Below are 19,686 nucleotides of genomic sequence, written 5' to 3' on the forward strand. Positions count from 1 at the left end.
CTTTGAGAAAAAAGCAAAAATATCTTAATTACATATGTAACATCCCACCGCTGATTTATAACTTGTACACAGTAGATGCTCAACTAATTTCCTGAATTAAACTATGTAGTTCAGAGACATGCCCCCAGGGGATATTTGGCATTCAGCTCAGTTCAGTCGCTCAGTAGTGTCCAACTCTTTGCGACCCCATGGACTGCCAGGCTTCCCTGTCCATCACCAACTCCTGGAGCTTGCTCAAGTTCTTGTCCATCGAGTTGGTGATGCCATCCAACCATCTCATCCTCTGTCATCTCTTTCTCCTGTTATGCTCAGTTTTTGCCAGCATTGGGATCTTTTCCAGTAAGCCAGTTCTTCCCATCAGGTGGCCAAAGTATTAGAGCTTCAGCTTCAGCATCAGCCCTTCCAATGAATACTCAGGACTGACTTCCTTTAGGATTGACTGGTTTGATCTCCTTGAAGTCCAAAGGACTCTCAAGAGTCTTCTCCAATACCACAGTTCAAAAGCATCAGTTCTTCAGTGCTCGGCTTTCTTTATGGCCCAACTCTCACATCCATATATGTTTGGTATAAAGAGTCTTTATTATGATTTAGGGCTTCCCTGGTGGCTCAGAGGGTAAAGTGTCTGCCTGCAATGCAGGAGACCTGGGTTTGATCCCTGGGTCACGAGGATCCCCTGGAGAAGGCAATGGCAACCCACTCCAGTATTCTTGCCTGGGAAATCCCATGGACAGAGGAGCCTGTTAGGCTGTAGTTCATGATGTCACAAAGAGTCAGACACGACTGAATGACTTCACTTTCTTTCACATTATGATTTGACAATAATAGTATTACTTCTACAATCAAAAGCATGTGTTCATGGATCATTTATTCTTTAAAAAATAAAAAGAGTTGTGAGCACTAACCATTTTTACATGCATTATCACATCTAATCCCCACAGTAAGTCTCTGAAGTAAGTACTGTTATTTCCATTTCACCAGGAAACCAAGGCTTATGAAAGTCACACCTGTATAATTCTGCCTCTGAACTTTATGGTAGGAAGACTTCTAAAAATGAAACTACTGACTCTCACCTTATAGGAATTCCTCCCATTTGAGGATGGGTGGCAGCTGTGAATGTGAGGACACGTCATCCCCATGATTACCTTACCTTATATGAAAAAAAAAAAAAAAAAGATTATCCTGGAACGCCCAATCTAATTATTATCATTTTTAAAACTGGAGTTTTCTCTGACAGGTAGGAGAAATCAGAGGTTCAAAGGATGTAAGGATTTTATGTAAGAGATTATCTGCTTACTGACATGGATGGAGCCAGGACAACATAGCCTCTAGAAGTTAAAAGCAGCCCCAGGCTAACAACCAGCAAGGAAACAGTGACAACAGCCTTACCACTGCAAGGAACTGAATTCTGCCAACAGCCTGAATGAGCCAGGAAGCAGTCTTTACCAGAGCCTCCGGAAGAGAGGCTCAACTGCCCAAATCCTTGATCTTAGCCTCATAAGGCCTTAATGAGGAACCAAGCTGGGCTGCCTAAAACAAAATTCATTTACTAGCTCACAGTTCTATAAGTATTGTAATAGGAAGTTTGGGTGGATTTAGCCAGGTGCCGAAGAGTTGATGCTTTTGAACTGAGGTGTTGGAGAAGACCCTTGAGAGTCCTTTGGACTGCAAGGAAATCAAACCAGTCAATCTTAAAGGAGACCAGTCCTGAACCAAAACTACCTGCTAGTGTTGGAGGGCTTCCTGGGAGGTGCGGGATAGCACGGTCTCATCACAGGGATGGGGCACTGCAGCAGCAGGTCAGGAAGGTCCCCCTTGGCATAAACCCTCTTGGACGTCACCATTAACCCTACCGTAGAGCCCATAGAACCCAGGGCTGGGTTGCTGCAGGCCAAACAACCACCAGGGAAGTAGTGCAACCCAGCCCATCAGCCAATAACTGGATTAAAGCTTTACTGAGCAAAGCCCTGTGCATCAGAGCAAAACTCAGTTTTTCTCAATGCCAGTCCCTCCCATCAGGAAGCTTACACAAGCCTCTTAGCCTCAGCCATCAGAGGGCAGACAGAAGAAGCACAGTCCCACAGCAGTTAAAACAAAATCATATTACAGAAAGTTAATTATGATGAAAAAGCAGAAAGTTATGTCCCAGATGAAAGGACAAGGTAAAACCCCAGAAAAAACAACTAAATGAAGTAGAAGACATTCAACCTTCTGGATAAAGAATTCAGAAAAATGATAGTGAAGATGATCCAGGATCTCAGGAAAACAAGAGAAAATATGCAAGAAATGTTTACCAAAGACCTTCAAAACTAAAGAACAAACAAATAGAGATGAATAATACACTAGAATGAATCTAGAGCAGAATAACCGAGGCAGAGAACAGGTAAATGACCTAGAGGATGGAATGGTAGAAATCACTGCCACAGAGCAGAATATAGAACAAAGAATGAAAAGAAATGAAGACACCTTAAGAGACCCCTGGTACAACATGAAATGCATCAACATTCACATTATAGGGGTCCCAGAAGGAGAAGAGAGAGGGAAAGGACCTGAGAAAATATTTGAAGAGATAAGAGCTGAAAACTTACCTAACATGGAAAAGGAAAGAGTTAACCAAGTCCCGGGAAACACAGAGAGTCCCAGGCAGAATAAACTCCAGGAGGAACACACTAACACACATAGTAATCAAACTGACAAAAATTAAGGGCAAAAATAAATGACAAATAACATACAGGGGAACTCCCATCCCCCATCAGATAATTTCTCAACAGAAACTACAAGCCAGAAGGGAATGGCACAATATATTTAAAATGATGAAAGGGAAGAACCTATAACCAAGAATACTCTACCCAGAAAAAGTTTCCTTCAGATTTGATGGAGAAATCAAAAGCTTTCCAGACAAGTGAAAGTTAAGAGAATTCAGCACCACCAAACCAGCTCTATAGCAAATGCTAAAGGATCTTCTCTAGGCAGGAAACACAAGAGAAGGAAGAGACCTATAGAAAACAAACCCAAAACAATTAAGTAAATGGTAACAGAATTGGTATATATTGATGATTAGCTTAAATGTAAATGGATTAATTGTTATACCAAAAAGACACAGACTGGTTGGGCAGATGAAAACATATATGCATGTATTTCCACTTAACACATCACTCTGCTTGACCCCTCCTAAATTCTGTGTAATTAATTTATATTGCTAAGTTAATCATGTTCCAATTATGGCTTGCAATTGCAATTATCTTCTATTTTTTGTCAGGCCATTGATTCTGAAAACTGATAAACATGTTTTACTATTTTGAAAAAAAGACAGCGACCAAGCCTGTGGTACTTTGTTACAGTGGCAATAAGAAACTAATACACTGACAGTATCTTGTCTCTCTTTAATTCTTACAGAATTCTTAGTTCACTCAGGATGCTCAGCTCAATTCTTCATCTACCAGCCTCCTTTTAAGCCACATGTGGCTAGATGACTATGTTCTGGTCAGTGAGATATAAGCAGAGGTTGTGCAGATTTCTGAGAAGGCTCCTTAAAAGATGATAGAGGACCAAGGTGTACACTTTTGCTCTTTCACCTTTCTTGCTTTCTGCCTGGAATACATCTGTGAAGGCTGACATTCTAGCAGACATCTTGGAAACATGAGGTACAACAGAGGCCTCCATCCCTGAATTGCTGAACCAACACCTCCAGATTTCTCATTACACTTTTTTATGTTGGAAAAAAAAAAGAAAAGATTGGATGTTAGAAATGAAGACTAACATCCAGGTGTTTATTTCTGGCAAAAGGGTGTGTAGCATTATTGTTAGTAACACTGATACTAGTACTATTTAAGTCCTCAGTAGTGTTTCTGAGATGAGAAGCTCAGGCAAAGGAATGCATTTTATGAGAAGTGGCAGATATAGTGAATTTCAGTTTAGGGGATTAGAGTAAAATGCCTGGAGCAGGAGGGTCCAATATGGTGGGCAGAAAAATATTCGTGGCTTAGGAAAAATGTCTGGATTGGTGATGAGGACTGAGTCATCACAGGGATATTGTGTGAAATGTTCTAAGAAGAACTCTGAGATAAATCAACATTTGTGGTTGGAAGGAAAAGAAAAGGCTAACACACCAGAGCTTGAGCAGTAACGGAAATTGAGAGGGTGGGTGCTGCAGACACTGGAAGCAGAATGTTCTGTGATGGAAAAAATGATCAACAATCTGTCCAAGAATCAGGAAATATATGGGCTTCATGTTCATCCTGGCTCTACAAGAATTTTGATAGCCTGGTGAGAATCATTTCAACTGAGTTGTGAAGTTGTTATGGACCCAGTGGACAGCAAGTGGGTTTAGTTTTGTGCCCTCTAAAGACATCCTCAAGTCGTAACCCTAATACCTGTGAATGTGACCATGTTTGGAAATAGAGATTTGGCAGACATGATCAAGTTAATAGAAAGTCATATTGGATTAAGGTGGGCTCTAAATCCAACATCACTGGTGTCCTTATAGGATGAGAGAAATCTGGACACAAGGAGGATACCAAGGTTGAGAGAGGTGGAGACTGGAGTGATGTAACTGCAAGCCACAGAATGCCACCAATTAGCCACAGAATGCCAGAGATTGTAGTGACCATTGAAAGCTGGGATGGGCAAGGAAGAAGTCTCCACTAGAGTTCTCAAAGGGAGCAGAGCCCTACTGACACCTGATTTAGGACTCCAGACCACAAGATAACATATTTCTTATGTTTTAGGCATCCAGTTTGTGGTATTTTGTGATGGCAGCTCTAGCAAATACATATCGAGATTAGGAGGCAAAGAGAGTGAGCCAGTGGAGGTAGGAACTGTGAGGATGTAGTTGAGAAAGGCAAGGTTGATATCATAAGTGGAAGACGAAGCTCAAAGACAGGTTTTTCCCATGTTTGTCTTTTTTTTCCCCTTCCACACGTAAGAGACCTGAGCCAATCATATACCAACGGAAGGAGCTAGGACAGGAGGAGAGAGAAAGACACAGGAAAAGTCAGACTACCAGACAGAGGACCTCAGCAAGGTAGGAGGAGGTCTAGAGAGGGATTAACCTTTTGCAGGGGCATGAAAACTCTTTCTTTGTTTCCTAAGAGAAGAAGAGAAACGTTGGTTCTGATATAGGAAAGGTTCTATGACAGCAAACTGAGAAATCCCATCCAAGAGCTTCAATCTGAGGTGATATTTTGATGATGGCATTATATTCTGACCAGTATGAGGTGATAACTTATTGTTGTTTTCATTTCCATTTCTCTAATAATTAGTAATATTGAGCATTTTTTCATGTGCTTTTAGACCATCTGTATATCTTCTTTGGAGAAATGTATATTTAGGTCTGCTAAACATGGGACCAAGATTGCCAGGAGAAATATCAATAACCTCAGATATGCAGATGACACCACCCTTATGGCAGAAAGTGAAGAGGAACTAAAAAGCCTCTTGATGAAAGTGAAAGAGGAGAGTGAAAAAGTTGGCTGAAAGCTCCACATTCAGAAAACTAAGATCATGGCATCTGGTCCCATCACTTCATGGGAAATAGATGGGGAAACAGTGGAAACAGTGTCAGACTTTATTTTGGGGGCTCCAAAATCACTGCAGATGGTGATTGCAGCCATGAAATTCAAAGACGCTTACTTCTTGGAAGGAAAGTTAGGACCAACCTAGATAGCATATTAAAAAGCAGAGACATTACTTTGCCAACAAAGGTCCATCTAGTTAAGGCTATGGTTTTTCCAGTGGTCATGTGAGAGTTGGACTGTGAAGAAAGCTGAGTGCCAAATAATTGATGCTTTTGAACTGTGGTGCTGGAGAAGACTCTTGAGAGTCCCTTGGACTACAAGGAGATCCAACCAGTCCAACCTAAAGGAGATCAGTCCTGGGTGTTCATTGGAAGGACTGATGCTGAAGCTGAAACTCCAATACTTTGGCCACCTCATGCAAACAGCTGACCCATTGGAAAAGACCCTGATACTGGGAGGGATTGGGGGCAGGAGGAGAAGGGGACGACAGAGGCTGAGATGGCTGAATGGCATCACCGACTCAAAGGTCATAAGTTTGAGTATACTCTGGGAGTTGGTGATGGACAGGGAGGCCTGGCGTACTGTGATTCATGGGGTCGCAAAGAGTTGGATACGACTGAACAACTGAACTGAACTGAACTGAAATATGGGACCCCAGAGACCAATTCAATTGACTTAAAATGGCCGAAGAAGAAATGGCCAGCTTTAGGGAAGAGCAGCTTTCATTTATTTTAAGAAGATGTAATAAATACCCTATAAAGAGTATGAAGCCTTCTCTAACCATTTCCCACTGAAATGTAAGCTCCATGAGACAGGGCCTTTGCATCTTTTGTTATCCTTTGGATCCTCAATGTTTAGAAAAGTATCAAGAGTCTACATCATAATATTCCTAATGATATTCATTAATAACATTGAATAATCTTCATTGAATGAATGAACCATTCCAGATAAAAGTGGTTATCTTCTTTCTAAATAAGTTTCATTGCTTCATGGGGTATATAAATTTTTAAATTGATGTTTATCAGGTGCCTTATATTTTCTATTATGTTTGAGGTATTTGAGAGAGTTTTATAACAGTGTTAATCACAGCCATCAAATACATAGAATAGAATTTCAGGATGAATTGTATACTCTCAAAATTAATAAGTTGAAATCCTAGCCCCCAATACCCAAGAACATGACCTTAAATGAAAATAGAGTCACTGCAGTTGTAATTGTCAAGATGAAGGCATCAGGTTGGGCCCTAACCCCATATGACTTGTGTTCTTATTAAAAGAGGAATTTTGTACACAGGCAGCACACGAGGAGAATGCTACGTAAAGATGAAGGCAGAGATTGGGGGGATGCTTCTACGAGTCACAGAACACTAAAGATTGCCAGAAAACCACCAAAAGCTAGGAAGAAGCATGGAACAAATTCTTCCTTATAAGCAACCAAGCCCCCACCAACACCTTGCTCTGGGACTTCCATCCTCTAGAACTGAGACAATCGATTTCTATTGTTTAATCCATCCAGCAATACTCTATTATGGCAGTCCTAGCAAACCTATGCAAGTAGTTTAACCAAAAAATAATTCACTACATATTGGATAATTAAATGAAAAATTCTATGAAGCTAGAGGAACAGCCTTCCTCATTAAAACTGTTTAGCACATTTAGCATATTAATTACTTCTGAATTATGCATCAGTGTTTGTTGTCATTTACTTTAAAATATTAATTTACTGATTCTCAGTGTTTCTTCAACTTTCAATTCATTTCAGCTCAATCCAATAAGAGATTATCAGATGCCAATTGGGTTCTTATTTCTATGGTACCTACTGTAGAGATTATGAAAAAAAGCAGTATGAGAACCGTACTCAATGTATCTATACTTTTCTTTGGAATCAAGGTCTATCACCTTTAAAATAAGTTAATATTGCTAAAAAGAATGCATTCAAGTGACAAATTTATAGGAAAATAATATGAAAGAATCTGTGAGTCAAAGGAAGATGTGGGAATTAAAGTAGGTCATCAAATATGTGTAACACTTTGATGGGGAACTAAAAGATACATGTTGATAAGTGAAGGCAATCAGAGTCCTGAAATATCCATCTTTTGACCAATTTTATTATATATATATATTAAAATGAGGAAAATACTACAAAAATTCAGCTCTATAATAACTGAACTGTAATAAATTTAAAGACAAAGCAACTCATTCAGAGACAAGGAAATGAAACACTAGAATCCCATTTCTGGGAGATAACCACTGTTAAGACTTTGGTGTATATTCCTGCTGCTGCTGTTAAGTCGCTTCAGTCTGGTCCGACTCTATGCGGCCCCATAGACGGCAGCCCACCAGGCTTCCCCATCCCTGGGATTCTTCAGGCAAGAACACTGGGGTGGGTTGCCATTTCCTTCTCCAATGCATGAAAGTGAAAAGTGAAAGTGAAGTCGCTCAGTTGTGTCCGACTCTTAGCGATCCCATGGACTGCAGCCTACCAGGCTCCTCCATCCATGGGATTTTCCAGGCAAGAATACTGGAGTGGGGTGCCATTGCCTTCTCCTAGACCGACATATTCATATAAGTATATATACAAATCCATGTATACATAGATACATGTATATACACATATATTTTACTAACTTAGACTCACATAATACATGCCATTAAATGTTTAACACCTTTTCACATTGTTAAATATTATATTCTATTTAAATTTTAGAATATAGTTGATTAACAATGATGTGTTAGTTATAGTAACTAACTGGTATGCTCAAAGTGATATAGTTATATACATACAAGTATTCATTCTTTTTCAAATTCTTTTCCCATTTAGGTTATTATAGAATATTGAGCTGAGTTCCCTTTGCTATTCAGTAGTTCCTTGTTGGTAAATATAGTAGTGAAATGTTCTTCTATAGCACTGTAAGCTGTATGGTCACACAAGATTCCACTAGTGGATATGTAGAAGTTTTTTGCTGGTGTATACAGGCCAATGATTTCATTTGCTAAGTTCTAACTTCCTAGAAGAAGTGTTTCTATAATTATTTCTCAGTTTTGGACTTGGTGGATGAGGTAGATGGTTCATTTTACAAATATTCCAATGCCTTTCTGCAAGGCAGAAAGGCAACCTCTGGCACTGTCATAGTCACAACCTAGAGATCAGAGGGTTCAGGATACAGGTGCAGGATTACAAAACATCACTCCTTTGATTCATCCTCCTTCCTACATTATCCAGAAGAAACCAGGGACAAAAAAGAACACACAGTCTGAGTCCATTCATGCTATGTACAAGAACAGTGAAACAAACCTATGCTAAACAGTCAGGAAAGTGGTCACCTGAGTCAGGAGATAAGACTTGAAGGCAAAAGTAGGAAGCTTCTAGGGTGCCAATAATGTTCTGTGTTCTAATCTGGGTGCTGGTCCATGGATGTGCTCACTTTGAGAATATTCTTCAAGGTGATACTTCAGATGTGCTTCTAGTGTGAACTTATCATTCAATTAGGAAGCTTTAAGAAATAAACTTAAAACAATGGCAGTTCTCAATGCTCAAAATAGCAGGCAGGCTCTATTCACAAAACTCTCAATGGAAGGAAAGATTCCTTCATCCTTTTCAGGATTTAACTCCACTACTTTTTAAACTGAATCTGATACCCACAAATCCTCTGAAATCCCTTCAAATCAGGAGCCTTTTCTTATCATTTAAAAGTATAATATTCATCAACTAGGTTAATGGATCACAGGTAATAATTGGGTACAAATCTTAAAATATAAATGTAAACATAATTCTTCACACACTTGTGCAATGCAGAAGCATCTTCAAGAGTGACACTTTGGTTGTATTGTTTACAAGCACAACTGATATTTAAACATTTTGTACAAGTTATTTCATTTCACTTGACCCTTTATTACTAAGTGAACAGGACTTCTTAAAGTAAAACATCCATTGCAAACTATTACATTTAGACTGGATAAATAACCAGGTCCAATATATAGCACAGGGAACTATATTAATATCTTGTGATAAACCATAATGGAAAAGAATATTTTAAAAAAGTGGGTATATATGTGTAACCGAGTCACTGTGTTGTATAGCAGAGATTGGCACTAAATTGAAATCAGCTGTACTTCAATAAAAAAATTAAAAGTAAAGCATCCATTGTTAACCCAAGAATCTGGGATGTTGCTAAGCCTTAAGCAGCCCTTCTGGAGTCTATGATCACTTAGTAACTTGGCCTCTGAAGGCTTTCACTTCTTTTCATTATTTGGTTTTTTCCCCTTTGTATCCTCAAGGCTTCTTAGACTTTACAATTTAATGCTATGTGTCTGTGACATCAAAAGGGCATAAAAGTATGACTTAGTTTGTAATAGGGAGGCAACATCACTCATAGATGAGATCACTGCATTACCTGGAAACCCTCCCAGGCTCTGTCTTAATGATGCTCTGCCTTATGGGTTAGAACTCAAGCTTGTTAACAGTATTCCCCTCAGTAACATTACTTTATGTGAGAGCAGTGATTTAGAATCACTGCACTATGGTATTCAAAGATGCAAAATGAAAGAAAATATCAAGGTTAAAGCAAAATTTTATTTTGCTACGAAAATATGTTTCATAAAGCATCGGTATAAATGAATATAATTTAACTCAAATTTGTAGTGTTGATAAGGTTCCTTATGATGCTTGGTTCAAAGTACCTAACCTTTAAATGCTTTTTATTGTGCCATAAGCAGTCCAGCTTCTTTAACCATAAACGTCTCATCGTAAGACTTAAGTGTTTGGAAGGTTCAAGATGAACATTTCTATTTTTCTGTTTATACATGGTTCTTTTTGACCTTGGCAAATAAGGCCAAAAAAAAAAAAAAGTTTTAGCACTTTCAGTGGTTAAAGATATAAATGCTCACTATCTGACTTTACTAGTATTGTATCTGCTTTTCCTCTCTCCTTTTCTCTCTCTTTGCCTCTGCCTCTCTCTTTCTGTCTCTATCGCTCTTACACACACACACACACACACACACACACACACACACTCTTTACATCACTCTTATCCTTGTGTTACTGTCTCAGTGATAGAAGCTCAGATCCTAATGGAGATGCAGAGTGCTAGAAATCAACCACTCTTATTCAATCATAAGACTACTATATATTTCCAAGACATTACACTTGAAAATATTCATGGTTTAAGGTTTGATGTCAGATTTAATTATTTTAGGCAGTGCCTTTTGACCATTCCCTCTGTGAAATTTTAGTATTTATAAGCCCTGATGAACTGAGGGATCCTTCTTCTTTCTTCACTGATAAGCATAAGTCACAAAAACCTCCTTGTCATGCTCATGTTATACTTCTCCCAATGACCACCATCTTGTTATCCTCGTTTCCAAAATCTTTGCAAGTTTCTGTGAACCATCTCACAAACTTCTTAAAGATTGCCACTTTCTGGTACGGTGCTCATTTAAAATGAGGATGATCTGGTTGGCTACAGTTTGGATGGTCATCATCAATCAGGATGCCATCTAGCCTGAATTTTTGAAACAATCCAAGTATGTTGTGAACAGGCTCACAAAAGGTGTCTTTTTTTCTCCTTTATGAACATATGGTATATACACATGTTAAGTGGCTTCACAATAGCTCTGCTGGTTATATCAATATAGGTCCTTCAATCTTTCAATATTGTTTTTAATCACAAGCTTTAAAGCACAATTGTTTTTACCTTGAAATTCTTAAAAATCTGTTATGAGACAGAAATAAGAGATTAATGGAGATCTTGCAAAAAAAAGATAAATGGCACCACCAGAATACCACAAAACTGGGGGAAAAATTAATTGAACCTATACTTTTGATAAATATTTATTTTTTGCAGAAGAAAAATGCATACTAGTTTAAGCTGTCATTATACTAACCTACATCCTATTTTTCATATTATTAGTAATACATAATATGGTAGTTTATATTCAAAAATAAAACCAGAATGTATATACCTCATGTATTTATCCAGAAATACACCAAGGTTACTATGGTTACGAAAAATCCATTACCTTTGAATACAGAATGAAAAAGTTTGACTTAAAGTATGTGCTATTTATTATAGCAAACATCAACAGCCTTCGGGAGGTTCTCTAACTGGATTCATTTTTCAGTGTCATAACTGACCCACCATTCTACTAGCTTATGGCCTATGCAAGGCAAAAAATTTGAACTGTATGCATTTTTAAATATATTTTGTACTAACTCAAGGTGCAGTGCTGCCTTTGACTTTTAATGCTTCATATTTAAGAGAAAGAAGAAAAGCATTCCAGCCACCTAGATGCTAAGTGGCGTTTGAATTGAAATGCATTTACTTTGACCTGTATCCACCATGGTAGCAAGATTCTTTTTTTTTTTTTAACACATAGCAGAAGAATGTTAGTTCTATGTGGAAACTTAAAAGGAAGCTACAAATAAATGGAGTAAGAGTGAAAAAAAAAGTTGACACGTTGAATATTTAGGAGGGGATATTAAGCCAAGTTATTGAGAAAGTTTTTTGTGGTATAGAAGGCAAGGAATTGCAAATAGTGCAGATGCTTAAAACCAGAAAAAATGGTATGAAACAGCTCTTAAAGAAGTTTCAAAACTAATCCTCATCCCTACTAAATTTTTGCTCATCAAGACTATGATTAGTCAAATCAAAGTAAAATATAAGCCACTAATCATCATACAAAAAGTATGCAGTAAATAATGAGTTAAATGTGCAAATAAAAATATTTTCAACTTGTAAAACTGTCAAAGACATAAGGATATAGCATTTACTTCTGCTTAATTTTTCTGGAAAACAATGAAAAATGCATATCAAATATTCTGAAAAAGTTTGCTACATTTGACTTAGCTATTTCCCTTTTAGAGATCTAGCAAACAAAGATTTATGTATGATAATATTTATCACAAAACATTTAAAACAGAGATAAATCAGGAACTTTTGAATTTTTAAGTGGCTAAATGCATGAGTGTATATCCAAAAAATAGAATACAGCAAATATTTCTAGAAAAATCCTTCATACTATGGGATGTATTCACAATCAGGGAACATGCAAGGATTCCAAATTTTACATTATAGCTCAATTTTGTTAAAAAGAATAAAGTGCTAGAAGGAATTACATCAAATATTAGAGCGTCTATCTGTAAGATGGGATATCTGCATGTTTTAAATTATCTTCAGTAAACATGTGTCATTTTTATAACTAAAAACTGCTATCAATTATTTCTCTAACCTAGCTGAATGCTCCTCCATTTCTCAGTCTCTCTATGAATTGACATTTCAGCACTGGAGAGATTCATTTTAGTGACCGGACACTCTCGCTATTACTGGCAGCACCGGCCCTCGTGGGAAAGGATAGAAGTTCCATCTGCAAACTTAGTGTGGAAAGAACATTGTGTTACAACAATCCAGACACAGAGACACGCCATGAGCGCGACTGCACCATAAGACATCATCTGGTGGAACACGGCAGGGTTTAAGGTGCGTGTGGAAGCTAAGGCGAGACCCAGTGACCAGAGCAGCTTCCTCCATCAGCTCGCTCCAGTGCTGTGCCTGGTCGCTCAGTCGTGTCCAACTCTGTGACCCCACGGACTGCAGCCCACCAGGCTCCTCCGTCCATGGGATTCTCCGGGCAAGAGTACTGGAGTGGGTTGCCATGCCCGCCTCCAGGGGATCTTCCCAACCCAGGGATGGAACCCAGGTCTCCCACATTACAGGCCGATTCTTTACCATCTGAGCCGCCAGGGAAGCCCCAGCTTGTTCCTGGCTCACTTCAAACGGCCAGATTTCCTCTCCCATCCTGTCTTTTCTGTGATTTTGAGTGGGCAGGGGGACTTTGAAAAATAAATAACAAAAATTTAGTGTATACTGCAAACACAAAAATCTTAGAGTTGAAAGAGATCTAAAGGGCCATTATATTCACCTTGCATGCAAGTTGTAGAATCTCAAGAAAAGTGAGCATTCAGCCTTTGCTAATAGAGAAAACACTCACTTCAGGATGCTGTTAAGAACTTAATTATGCTTTCCAAGATTTGCATATTAAAACCTTAACCCCTAATGTGGATATATTTGGAGGTAGGGCTTTTGAACAGGTGATGAACGTTAAATGGGGTTATAATAATAGGTCCCTAATCCAATGGCTCTGATGCTACTACAGAAAAAGGAAGAGACAGCGGGGGTGCACACAGACAAAGACCGCGTGAAGCACAGGGAGAAGTTGGCTGTCTGCAACTTAAGGAGAGAGGCCCCAAGAGAAACCAAACTGCCAACACCTTAATCTTGAACTGCTAGCCTCCAAAAGAGTGAGAAATAAATTTCTGTTGTTTAAGTCGTCCAATCTATTTGGTTATGGCAGTCTTGGAAGATCAACACAGGTGCTCAGGATTTTAAAACCAGTTTCCAGCTCCCTTTCTGAGTTGTGATAAATAATAAAATGTGTCCAATAAGTAGAATGCATAGAGATGAGAAGAATAGACTTTGACACCAGATAGACTCAGACTTGAATCAGTTCTTCCAGTTGCTGACTAGGATTTCTTGACATCTCTGGGCCTCAGTTATAACATTTGAATCATCCTATACAACTTTAAATCCTATAATATCGATTTGATTTAGTTCCTCTCCTTAGTGATTAACATTGCATTCCTACTGTGCTTTGTATTTTCTGACATTTGGAGATAAAAGCAACAAGTAATAGAGGAATTGGAGAAAAAATGCTATGAGTCTTATCAGAGAATGACCTTCATCAAAAAATCTACAAACAATAAATGCTAAAGAGGGTGTGGAGAAAAGGAAACCCTTCTACATTATTGGTAGGAATGCAAATTGGTGAAGCCATTAAGGAGAACAATATAGAGGTTCCTTAAAAAAATCAGTATAGAACTATCAAATGATCCAGCAATTCCACTCCTGGCATATACTTGGAGAAAACCATAACTCAAAAAAGATACAAGCACCCCAATGTTCACTGCAGCACTATTTACAATAGCCCAAAGATGGAAGCAACCTAAATATCTGTCGACAGAGAAATGGATAAAGAAGATGTGGTACATATATACAACAGAACACCACTCAGCCATAAAGGAATTAAACTGTGCCATTTACAGACACAAGGATGAACCTAAAGACTGTCACAGAGAGTGAAGTCAGTAAGAAAGAGAAAAACAAATATTGCTTATTAATGCACATATATTAAATCTAGAAAAATGGTACAAATGAAACTATTTGCAAAGCAGAAATAAACACACAGAACAAATTATGGACATCAGGGGGAGGAAGGTGGGGTAGTGGGATGAATTGGGAGATTGGAATCGATATATACACAGTATTGAAACTTTGTATAAGATAGGTAACCAATGAGAACCCACTGTATAACAGGGAATTCTACTCAGTGCTCTTTGGTAACCTAAATGGGAAGGAAATCCAAAATAGAGGGGATATATGTATACATGTAACTGAATCATTTCACTGTACAACACTGTAAAGCACCTATACTTCAATGAAATTTTTTAAAAAAATTCTACCTAAAGGATGAAAACCATTGAAGAAGCCATCATCATTGCAACTAGAAAAGATGGTTATGGGCACTATAAAAATACCCCACTTTCTTAAAGTTAAGGAATCTATTACACTATGCTAACATTTGCCATGAACTTTCAATGCAGACACTATAGTTACATGAGTCTGTTAAGGATTCAAGACAACATAATATAGAATTAGCATTATTTTTTAGCTGGTATGAGCAAGCAGTTAGAATTTAGGCCTCCTCTCTTCCCCACCCTGTTCATTTTCTGGCTTTGCAGTACCACCTTATGTAGTATTTTGTACATTTTGGAAATCTTCAAGGTCCACACTCTGAGAACTGCCATCAGCCACACCACTTCCCTGTAGATGAGGTCAGCATTCACTTTGCACAGGGAAGGGGTCTTGCTTTCTTTTTCTTGGGTTTCTACATGTCCCCTCCTCTTTTCCCTATTGTTTTTTGTTTCCCACCCTATTCCTGCTCTTCACCCCTTTGTGATCCTCTTTCTTTGTTCCCAGGAGTCATTTGACTTCATTCATTCCCTTATTCTCTACTGCCTCTGATCAGTGCTGGAAATGCAGTCGTGAACAAGACAGACATAGCCCTGTCCTTACGATACTCTTGGTTTCATGGGCAAAACAATAAGTCAACAAGCACCCTAGTGCAAACCAAAAAGTGAGGTGGGCGTAAAGGCAGTCAGCGAGCACGCAAGGTTACACCTGACTTATACGGGGGCTTCCCCGAAGACTTCTTGTAGGAAGTGTCTACTACAGTGTGCCCGAAGGCTGTGCCGTCCCCGTTACACATGGCGATACAGTTGGTCCTAGTAAGTGCTTTGCATGATATTTACTAACACGTGGGCAAAGTTCATTCCAAGATGTGTTTTCATTTCTACTGAAATGAATTCTCTGGCCAATAACTTTTAGTTAAAATAATGCCTTCAGATATTCCTAGCGCAAGGGTCATCTATTTTTAGTTGACTTTTAGTATTTGTCTTTTAGCTTTCTTGACTAAATGTATTTTACTCAGAACATGCTAGGTGTTTTATCTATAGCTCTAGTTCTCTTCAAAATCCTGAAAGTTTCAGTTATCTCCATTTAATATTTTCAGAAACTAAGTCTCACAAGTTATGTATCTGGTTTTAAGACCATATTCTCTTCATCATAACTAGGATGCCTGAGATGGTGTCGAAGTCTAACTCTCATAGGCTGTGTGGTCTTGAGCAAGTTGCTTAACCTTTCTGTGCCACAATTTTCTCATTTTTAAATTAGGAGTAGGGATAATACCTACCTCAGAGAATAAGTATTGCAGAATTCTATCCAAGTATGATGAATAAAATATAAAAGCAATAGTTCTTGTGCTTGGAGGCCTCTCAGACTGGAGGACACAAAAGGTGTGAGCTCTGAGAACACAACTGGGTGGATGAACGGCAGAGCCCTCCCCAATGCTCCTCCTTCCTATGTCTGTGCGTGCTGCCATAAAGCCATGAGCACCAAGGTGGGCAACGGGGTGCCATGTCTGGCTGAGTCTCTGTCACAGCCTTAGTGTGTGCATGCTAAGTCACTTCAGTCGTGTTTGACTCTTTGCGACCCTGTGGACTGTAGCCCACCAAGCTTCTCTGACCCCGGCTTCTCCAGGCAAGAACACTGGAGTGGGCTGCCATGCCCTTCTCCATACAACCTTAGTACCTGGCACTAATGTGAAGGAGTGAATTCATTAAAAATTAATCCTGTCTCTGACTCTAGCCTGTTGTGACCTTTCATGAAGACTTTTAATATCTCTAACACTTCAGTTTTCCATCAGTCCATATTTGATTAATGATGTCTCACCTAGTAGTTACATATAGTATCTAAAATATCACAATATATAAGGTTATAATCACCATACAAGTATAAACATGATTCAGACTCCAGACAACATACATAATATTGACCACTTGTGTTTCACAAGGTTTTGAGCAATTCCCTTTCTCAAGTGTCCTGACACTTTATAATATGACATGGGCAGATATACTATGTTTCTTCCAAATGGTCTAAAATTTAGGCCACACTGAGTCACACTTCTGAGTCTTAAGATTATTCCACATTCATGAGGATTTTAAAGGGATGAACATGTGCCAGTGGTATTTGTTTGAAATGACATCACTGCCTCAGTTGAACTGACATGACATCATCGTTCACTGTGAGTGTGACTGGGAACAACACTGGGTCCCAGCTTCAACCCTGTGATCAGTAGGAGGCAGGGGAATCATATGCCAAGCTCTTTGTGTTGATACATTTCCAAAGCCCCCTCTGCACCCCTTTGAGTAAAGGTATGTTAGTAGAAGGATTCAGCTAAGAAACAGGGTCAGCAGTAGAGAAGACACAGTAAGACAGCCTTGGGGGAAGGAAGTCAATACAAGCCCTTTTCCATTTCTCCAGCTTTGGCTTCACTGTCAGGGCAATGTAACTACAAAGATCGTGGAAGTTGAGTGATTTAACAGGAGACAAAACTTAAGTAACCCAACTTTTAAATATGCATTCTCAGATAGCTGTAAATTATAGTTTATAGTTATCTTACATTTATTAGTTTGGAAGTACATATACTTTAATATAGACTATAACTACTTACTAATACCTACAGAAGTCTTACCTGTGACTGTGTAGTTCTCTCCATTGCCTGAGTAGATTAGCGTCCCATCCATGTATAAAGAGTACTGAGTTATAATACCATTTGCTTTTTGGGGTGGATTCCAGGAGAGTAACAAAGAATGGGGAAGGGATTTGGCTACTGGTGGCTGAACCTGTTGTGGGGCTGTGGGAAAAATAAAAAGACTTATTGATTATAATTTTAGTTTATGTTTCTAATTTAAACTTTTCAGACCCAAACCAATAAATGGAGTAGACTTGACATCCCATGCATAGAAATGTTCCTGATTCGTGGGTATCTTATCAGTAAACCAATAATGGACCCAAACCAATGGAGTAGACTTGACATCCCATGCATGGAAATGTCCCTGATTCATGGGTATCTTATCAGTAAACCAATAATGGACCCAAACCAATGGAGCAGACTTGACATCCCATACATGGAAATGTCCCTGATTTGTGGGTATCTTATCAGTAATTGCTTTAGTACTAAATACTTGCCTTGAATTTATGAAAATTTGCATCAGCCATAAATGGTGAGTATTTATATTAGTTCACTTAACTGGTTCTTGTGTCACTTCATCAATAGTATTACTAATCCATAATCTTTACTTGGAGCTATGCCTTTCAAAGCAAACTAAACAGAATCCCTACCCTTAAGGAGCTTTTGATCTAACATGAACAATGCTAGGTGGCCCATAATTGATATAACAAACCTATATGCAGCCATAAAAATAGCCATAAAGCACAGCATAAATTAAATTTATTATACATGAAAACTATATTGTTTTTTAATAAAGGGTGTATGTCCATTTCCAATAAATTGGAATCTCAGAAACTAAAAAAAAAAAAAACTTAGAGAAAATGATCCTAACCATACCTATAGCTTGGTAAGTTGGTAATAAATTTAAGAAAAATCTAGAAATTGGAAAATAACAAGAAGGAAGTGGTGAACTGGAGGAGTAGGAATTCCTCTGGGGTCAAGTTGTGAAGTAGGTTTGAAGGGTCCCAGGCAAAACCTGGTCAGAGAATGTAGTGGATGAAGAGAAAACAGTGAGATATAGGATGGCCTGTGCCATATTGGAGTTGGTGGAAGTAATGAGAAAAGGGGATGATTATACGTGCCTCAGCAGAAGCAAAGACACACTGTGAAAAAGTGCTGGCACTGGGAGACCAGATGGAGTGAACGTCGAGAAAACACAGAACACGGGTCACCAATGCTGTAGGCTGGATGAGAGGGTTCTGGTGAGGCCAGGTGCAAGGCAGGAAGAACAAAGGGTCACCAGAAGGGTTTTGCAAACTTCTGTCTTCTGTCCTGGTTATACCAGATGGACCATTGCCTTTCTTTACACATCTCTGTGAGTGGTTCTTGCTTTAAGGATTTAGAAGAGGTGGGGTGGGGTGGGAGGAAGAGAAGTGGGGAAAGGGAATGGATGGATACTGAAGCAGAGGGAGACTGTGGCCTCTTTTCCTCTAAAGATCAACCTTTTAAATCTCCTGAATAACTTTACAGCTAGACAGCAAGAGAAATGTGTAACCCGTCTCATCCGGGAGAGAGAAATACGAAGTAACAATGCTTTAAATGTTTTGAGAGCTGTTATTTCCTGAAGAGATGTGTTCTGATGCTTGAGCAAAGCTTTCACTTTGGAGTGCTAAAATATTTTCTCTTTCCCACTGCCTTCCTAATGTAAGCTTTCTGAAACATTAATTTATGCCAACAGTTTGCAAGCTCCACATACAACAAAAGTGAGGCTTGAATCGGAGGGAACTGGGCCATGATTAATAACGCCTCGATTGGCGTTTGGAGGTTCCATCACACTGAAATAATTGTTACCCATGCTGGTGTTTAGCAGTTAAAAGAGACCATGGAAATCAACCGTTTGATTCTCAATTTCATACTGTGCCATACAATCAATTCTTTTTAGTCAGACTGTCTCTAGATTTACTTCTGAGCCATAGTAAAATGAGGAAGCTTTCATTAATCTTTCAGATGCTTCATATTAATGACAAGGCTCTTGCATGAACAATGTAACA

At 38.7% G+C, this 19,686-nt stretch overlaps 1 protein-coding gene across 1 annotated transcript in view; it reads right to left on the bottom strand.

The window, feature by feature from the left end:
- The window catches only part of USH2A (usherin), a 905,205-nt gene that overhangs the window by 482,496 nt on the left and 403,023 nt on the right, over nucleotides 1-19,686 (bottom strand). Inside the window, exon 31 of the mRNA XM_065936753.1 lies at nucleotides 17,657-17,818. Coding sequence (XP_065792825.1) covers nucleotides 17,657-17,818 — 162 coding nt within the window. The remainder of the gene's footprint in view (nucleotides 1-17,656; nucleotides 17,819-19,686) is intronic.

Source organism: Muntiacus reevesi, chromosome 5 (assembly GCF_963930625.1).
Source record: "Muntiacus reevesi chromosome 5, mMunRee1.1, whole genome shotgun sequence".
In the NCBI taxonomy this organism is placed as follows: Eukaryota; Metazoa; Chordata; class Mammalia; order Artiodactyla; family Cervidae; genus Muntiacus; species Muntiacus reevesi.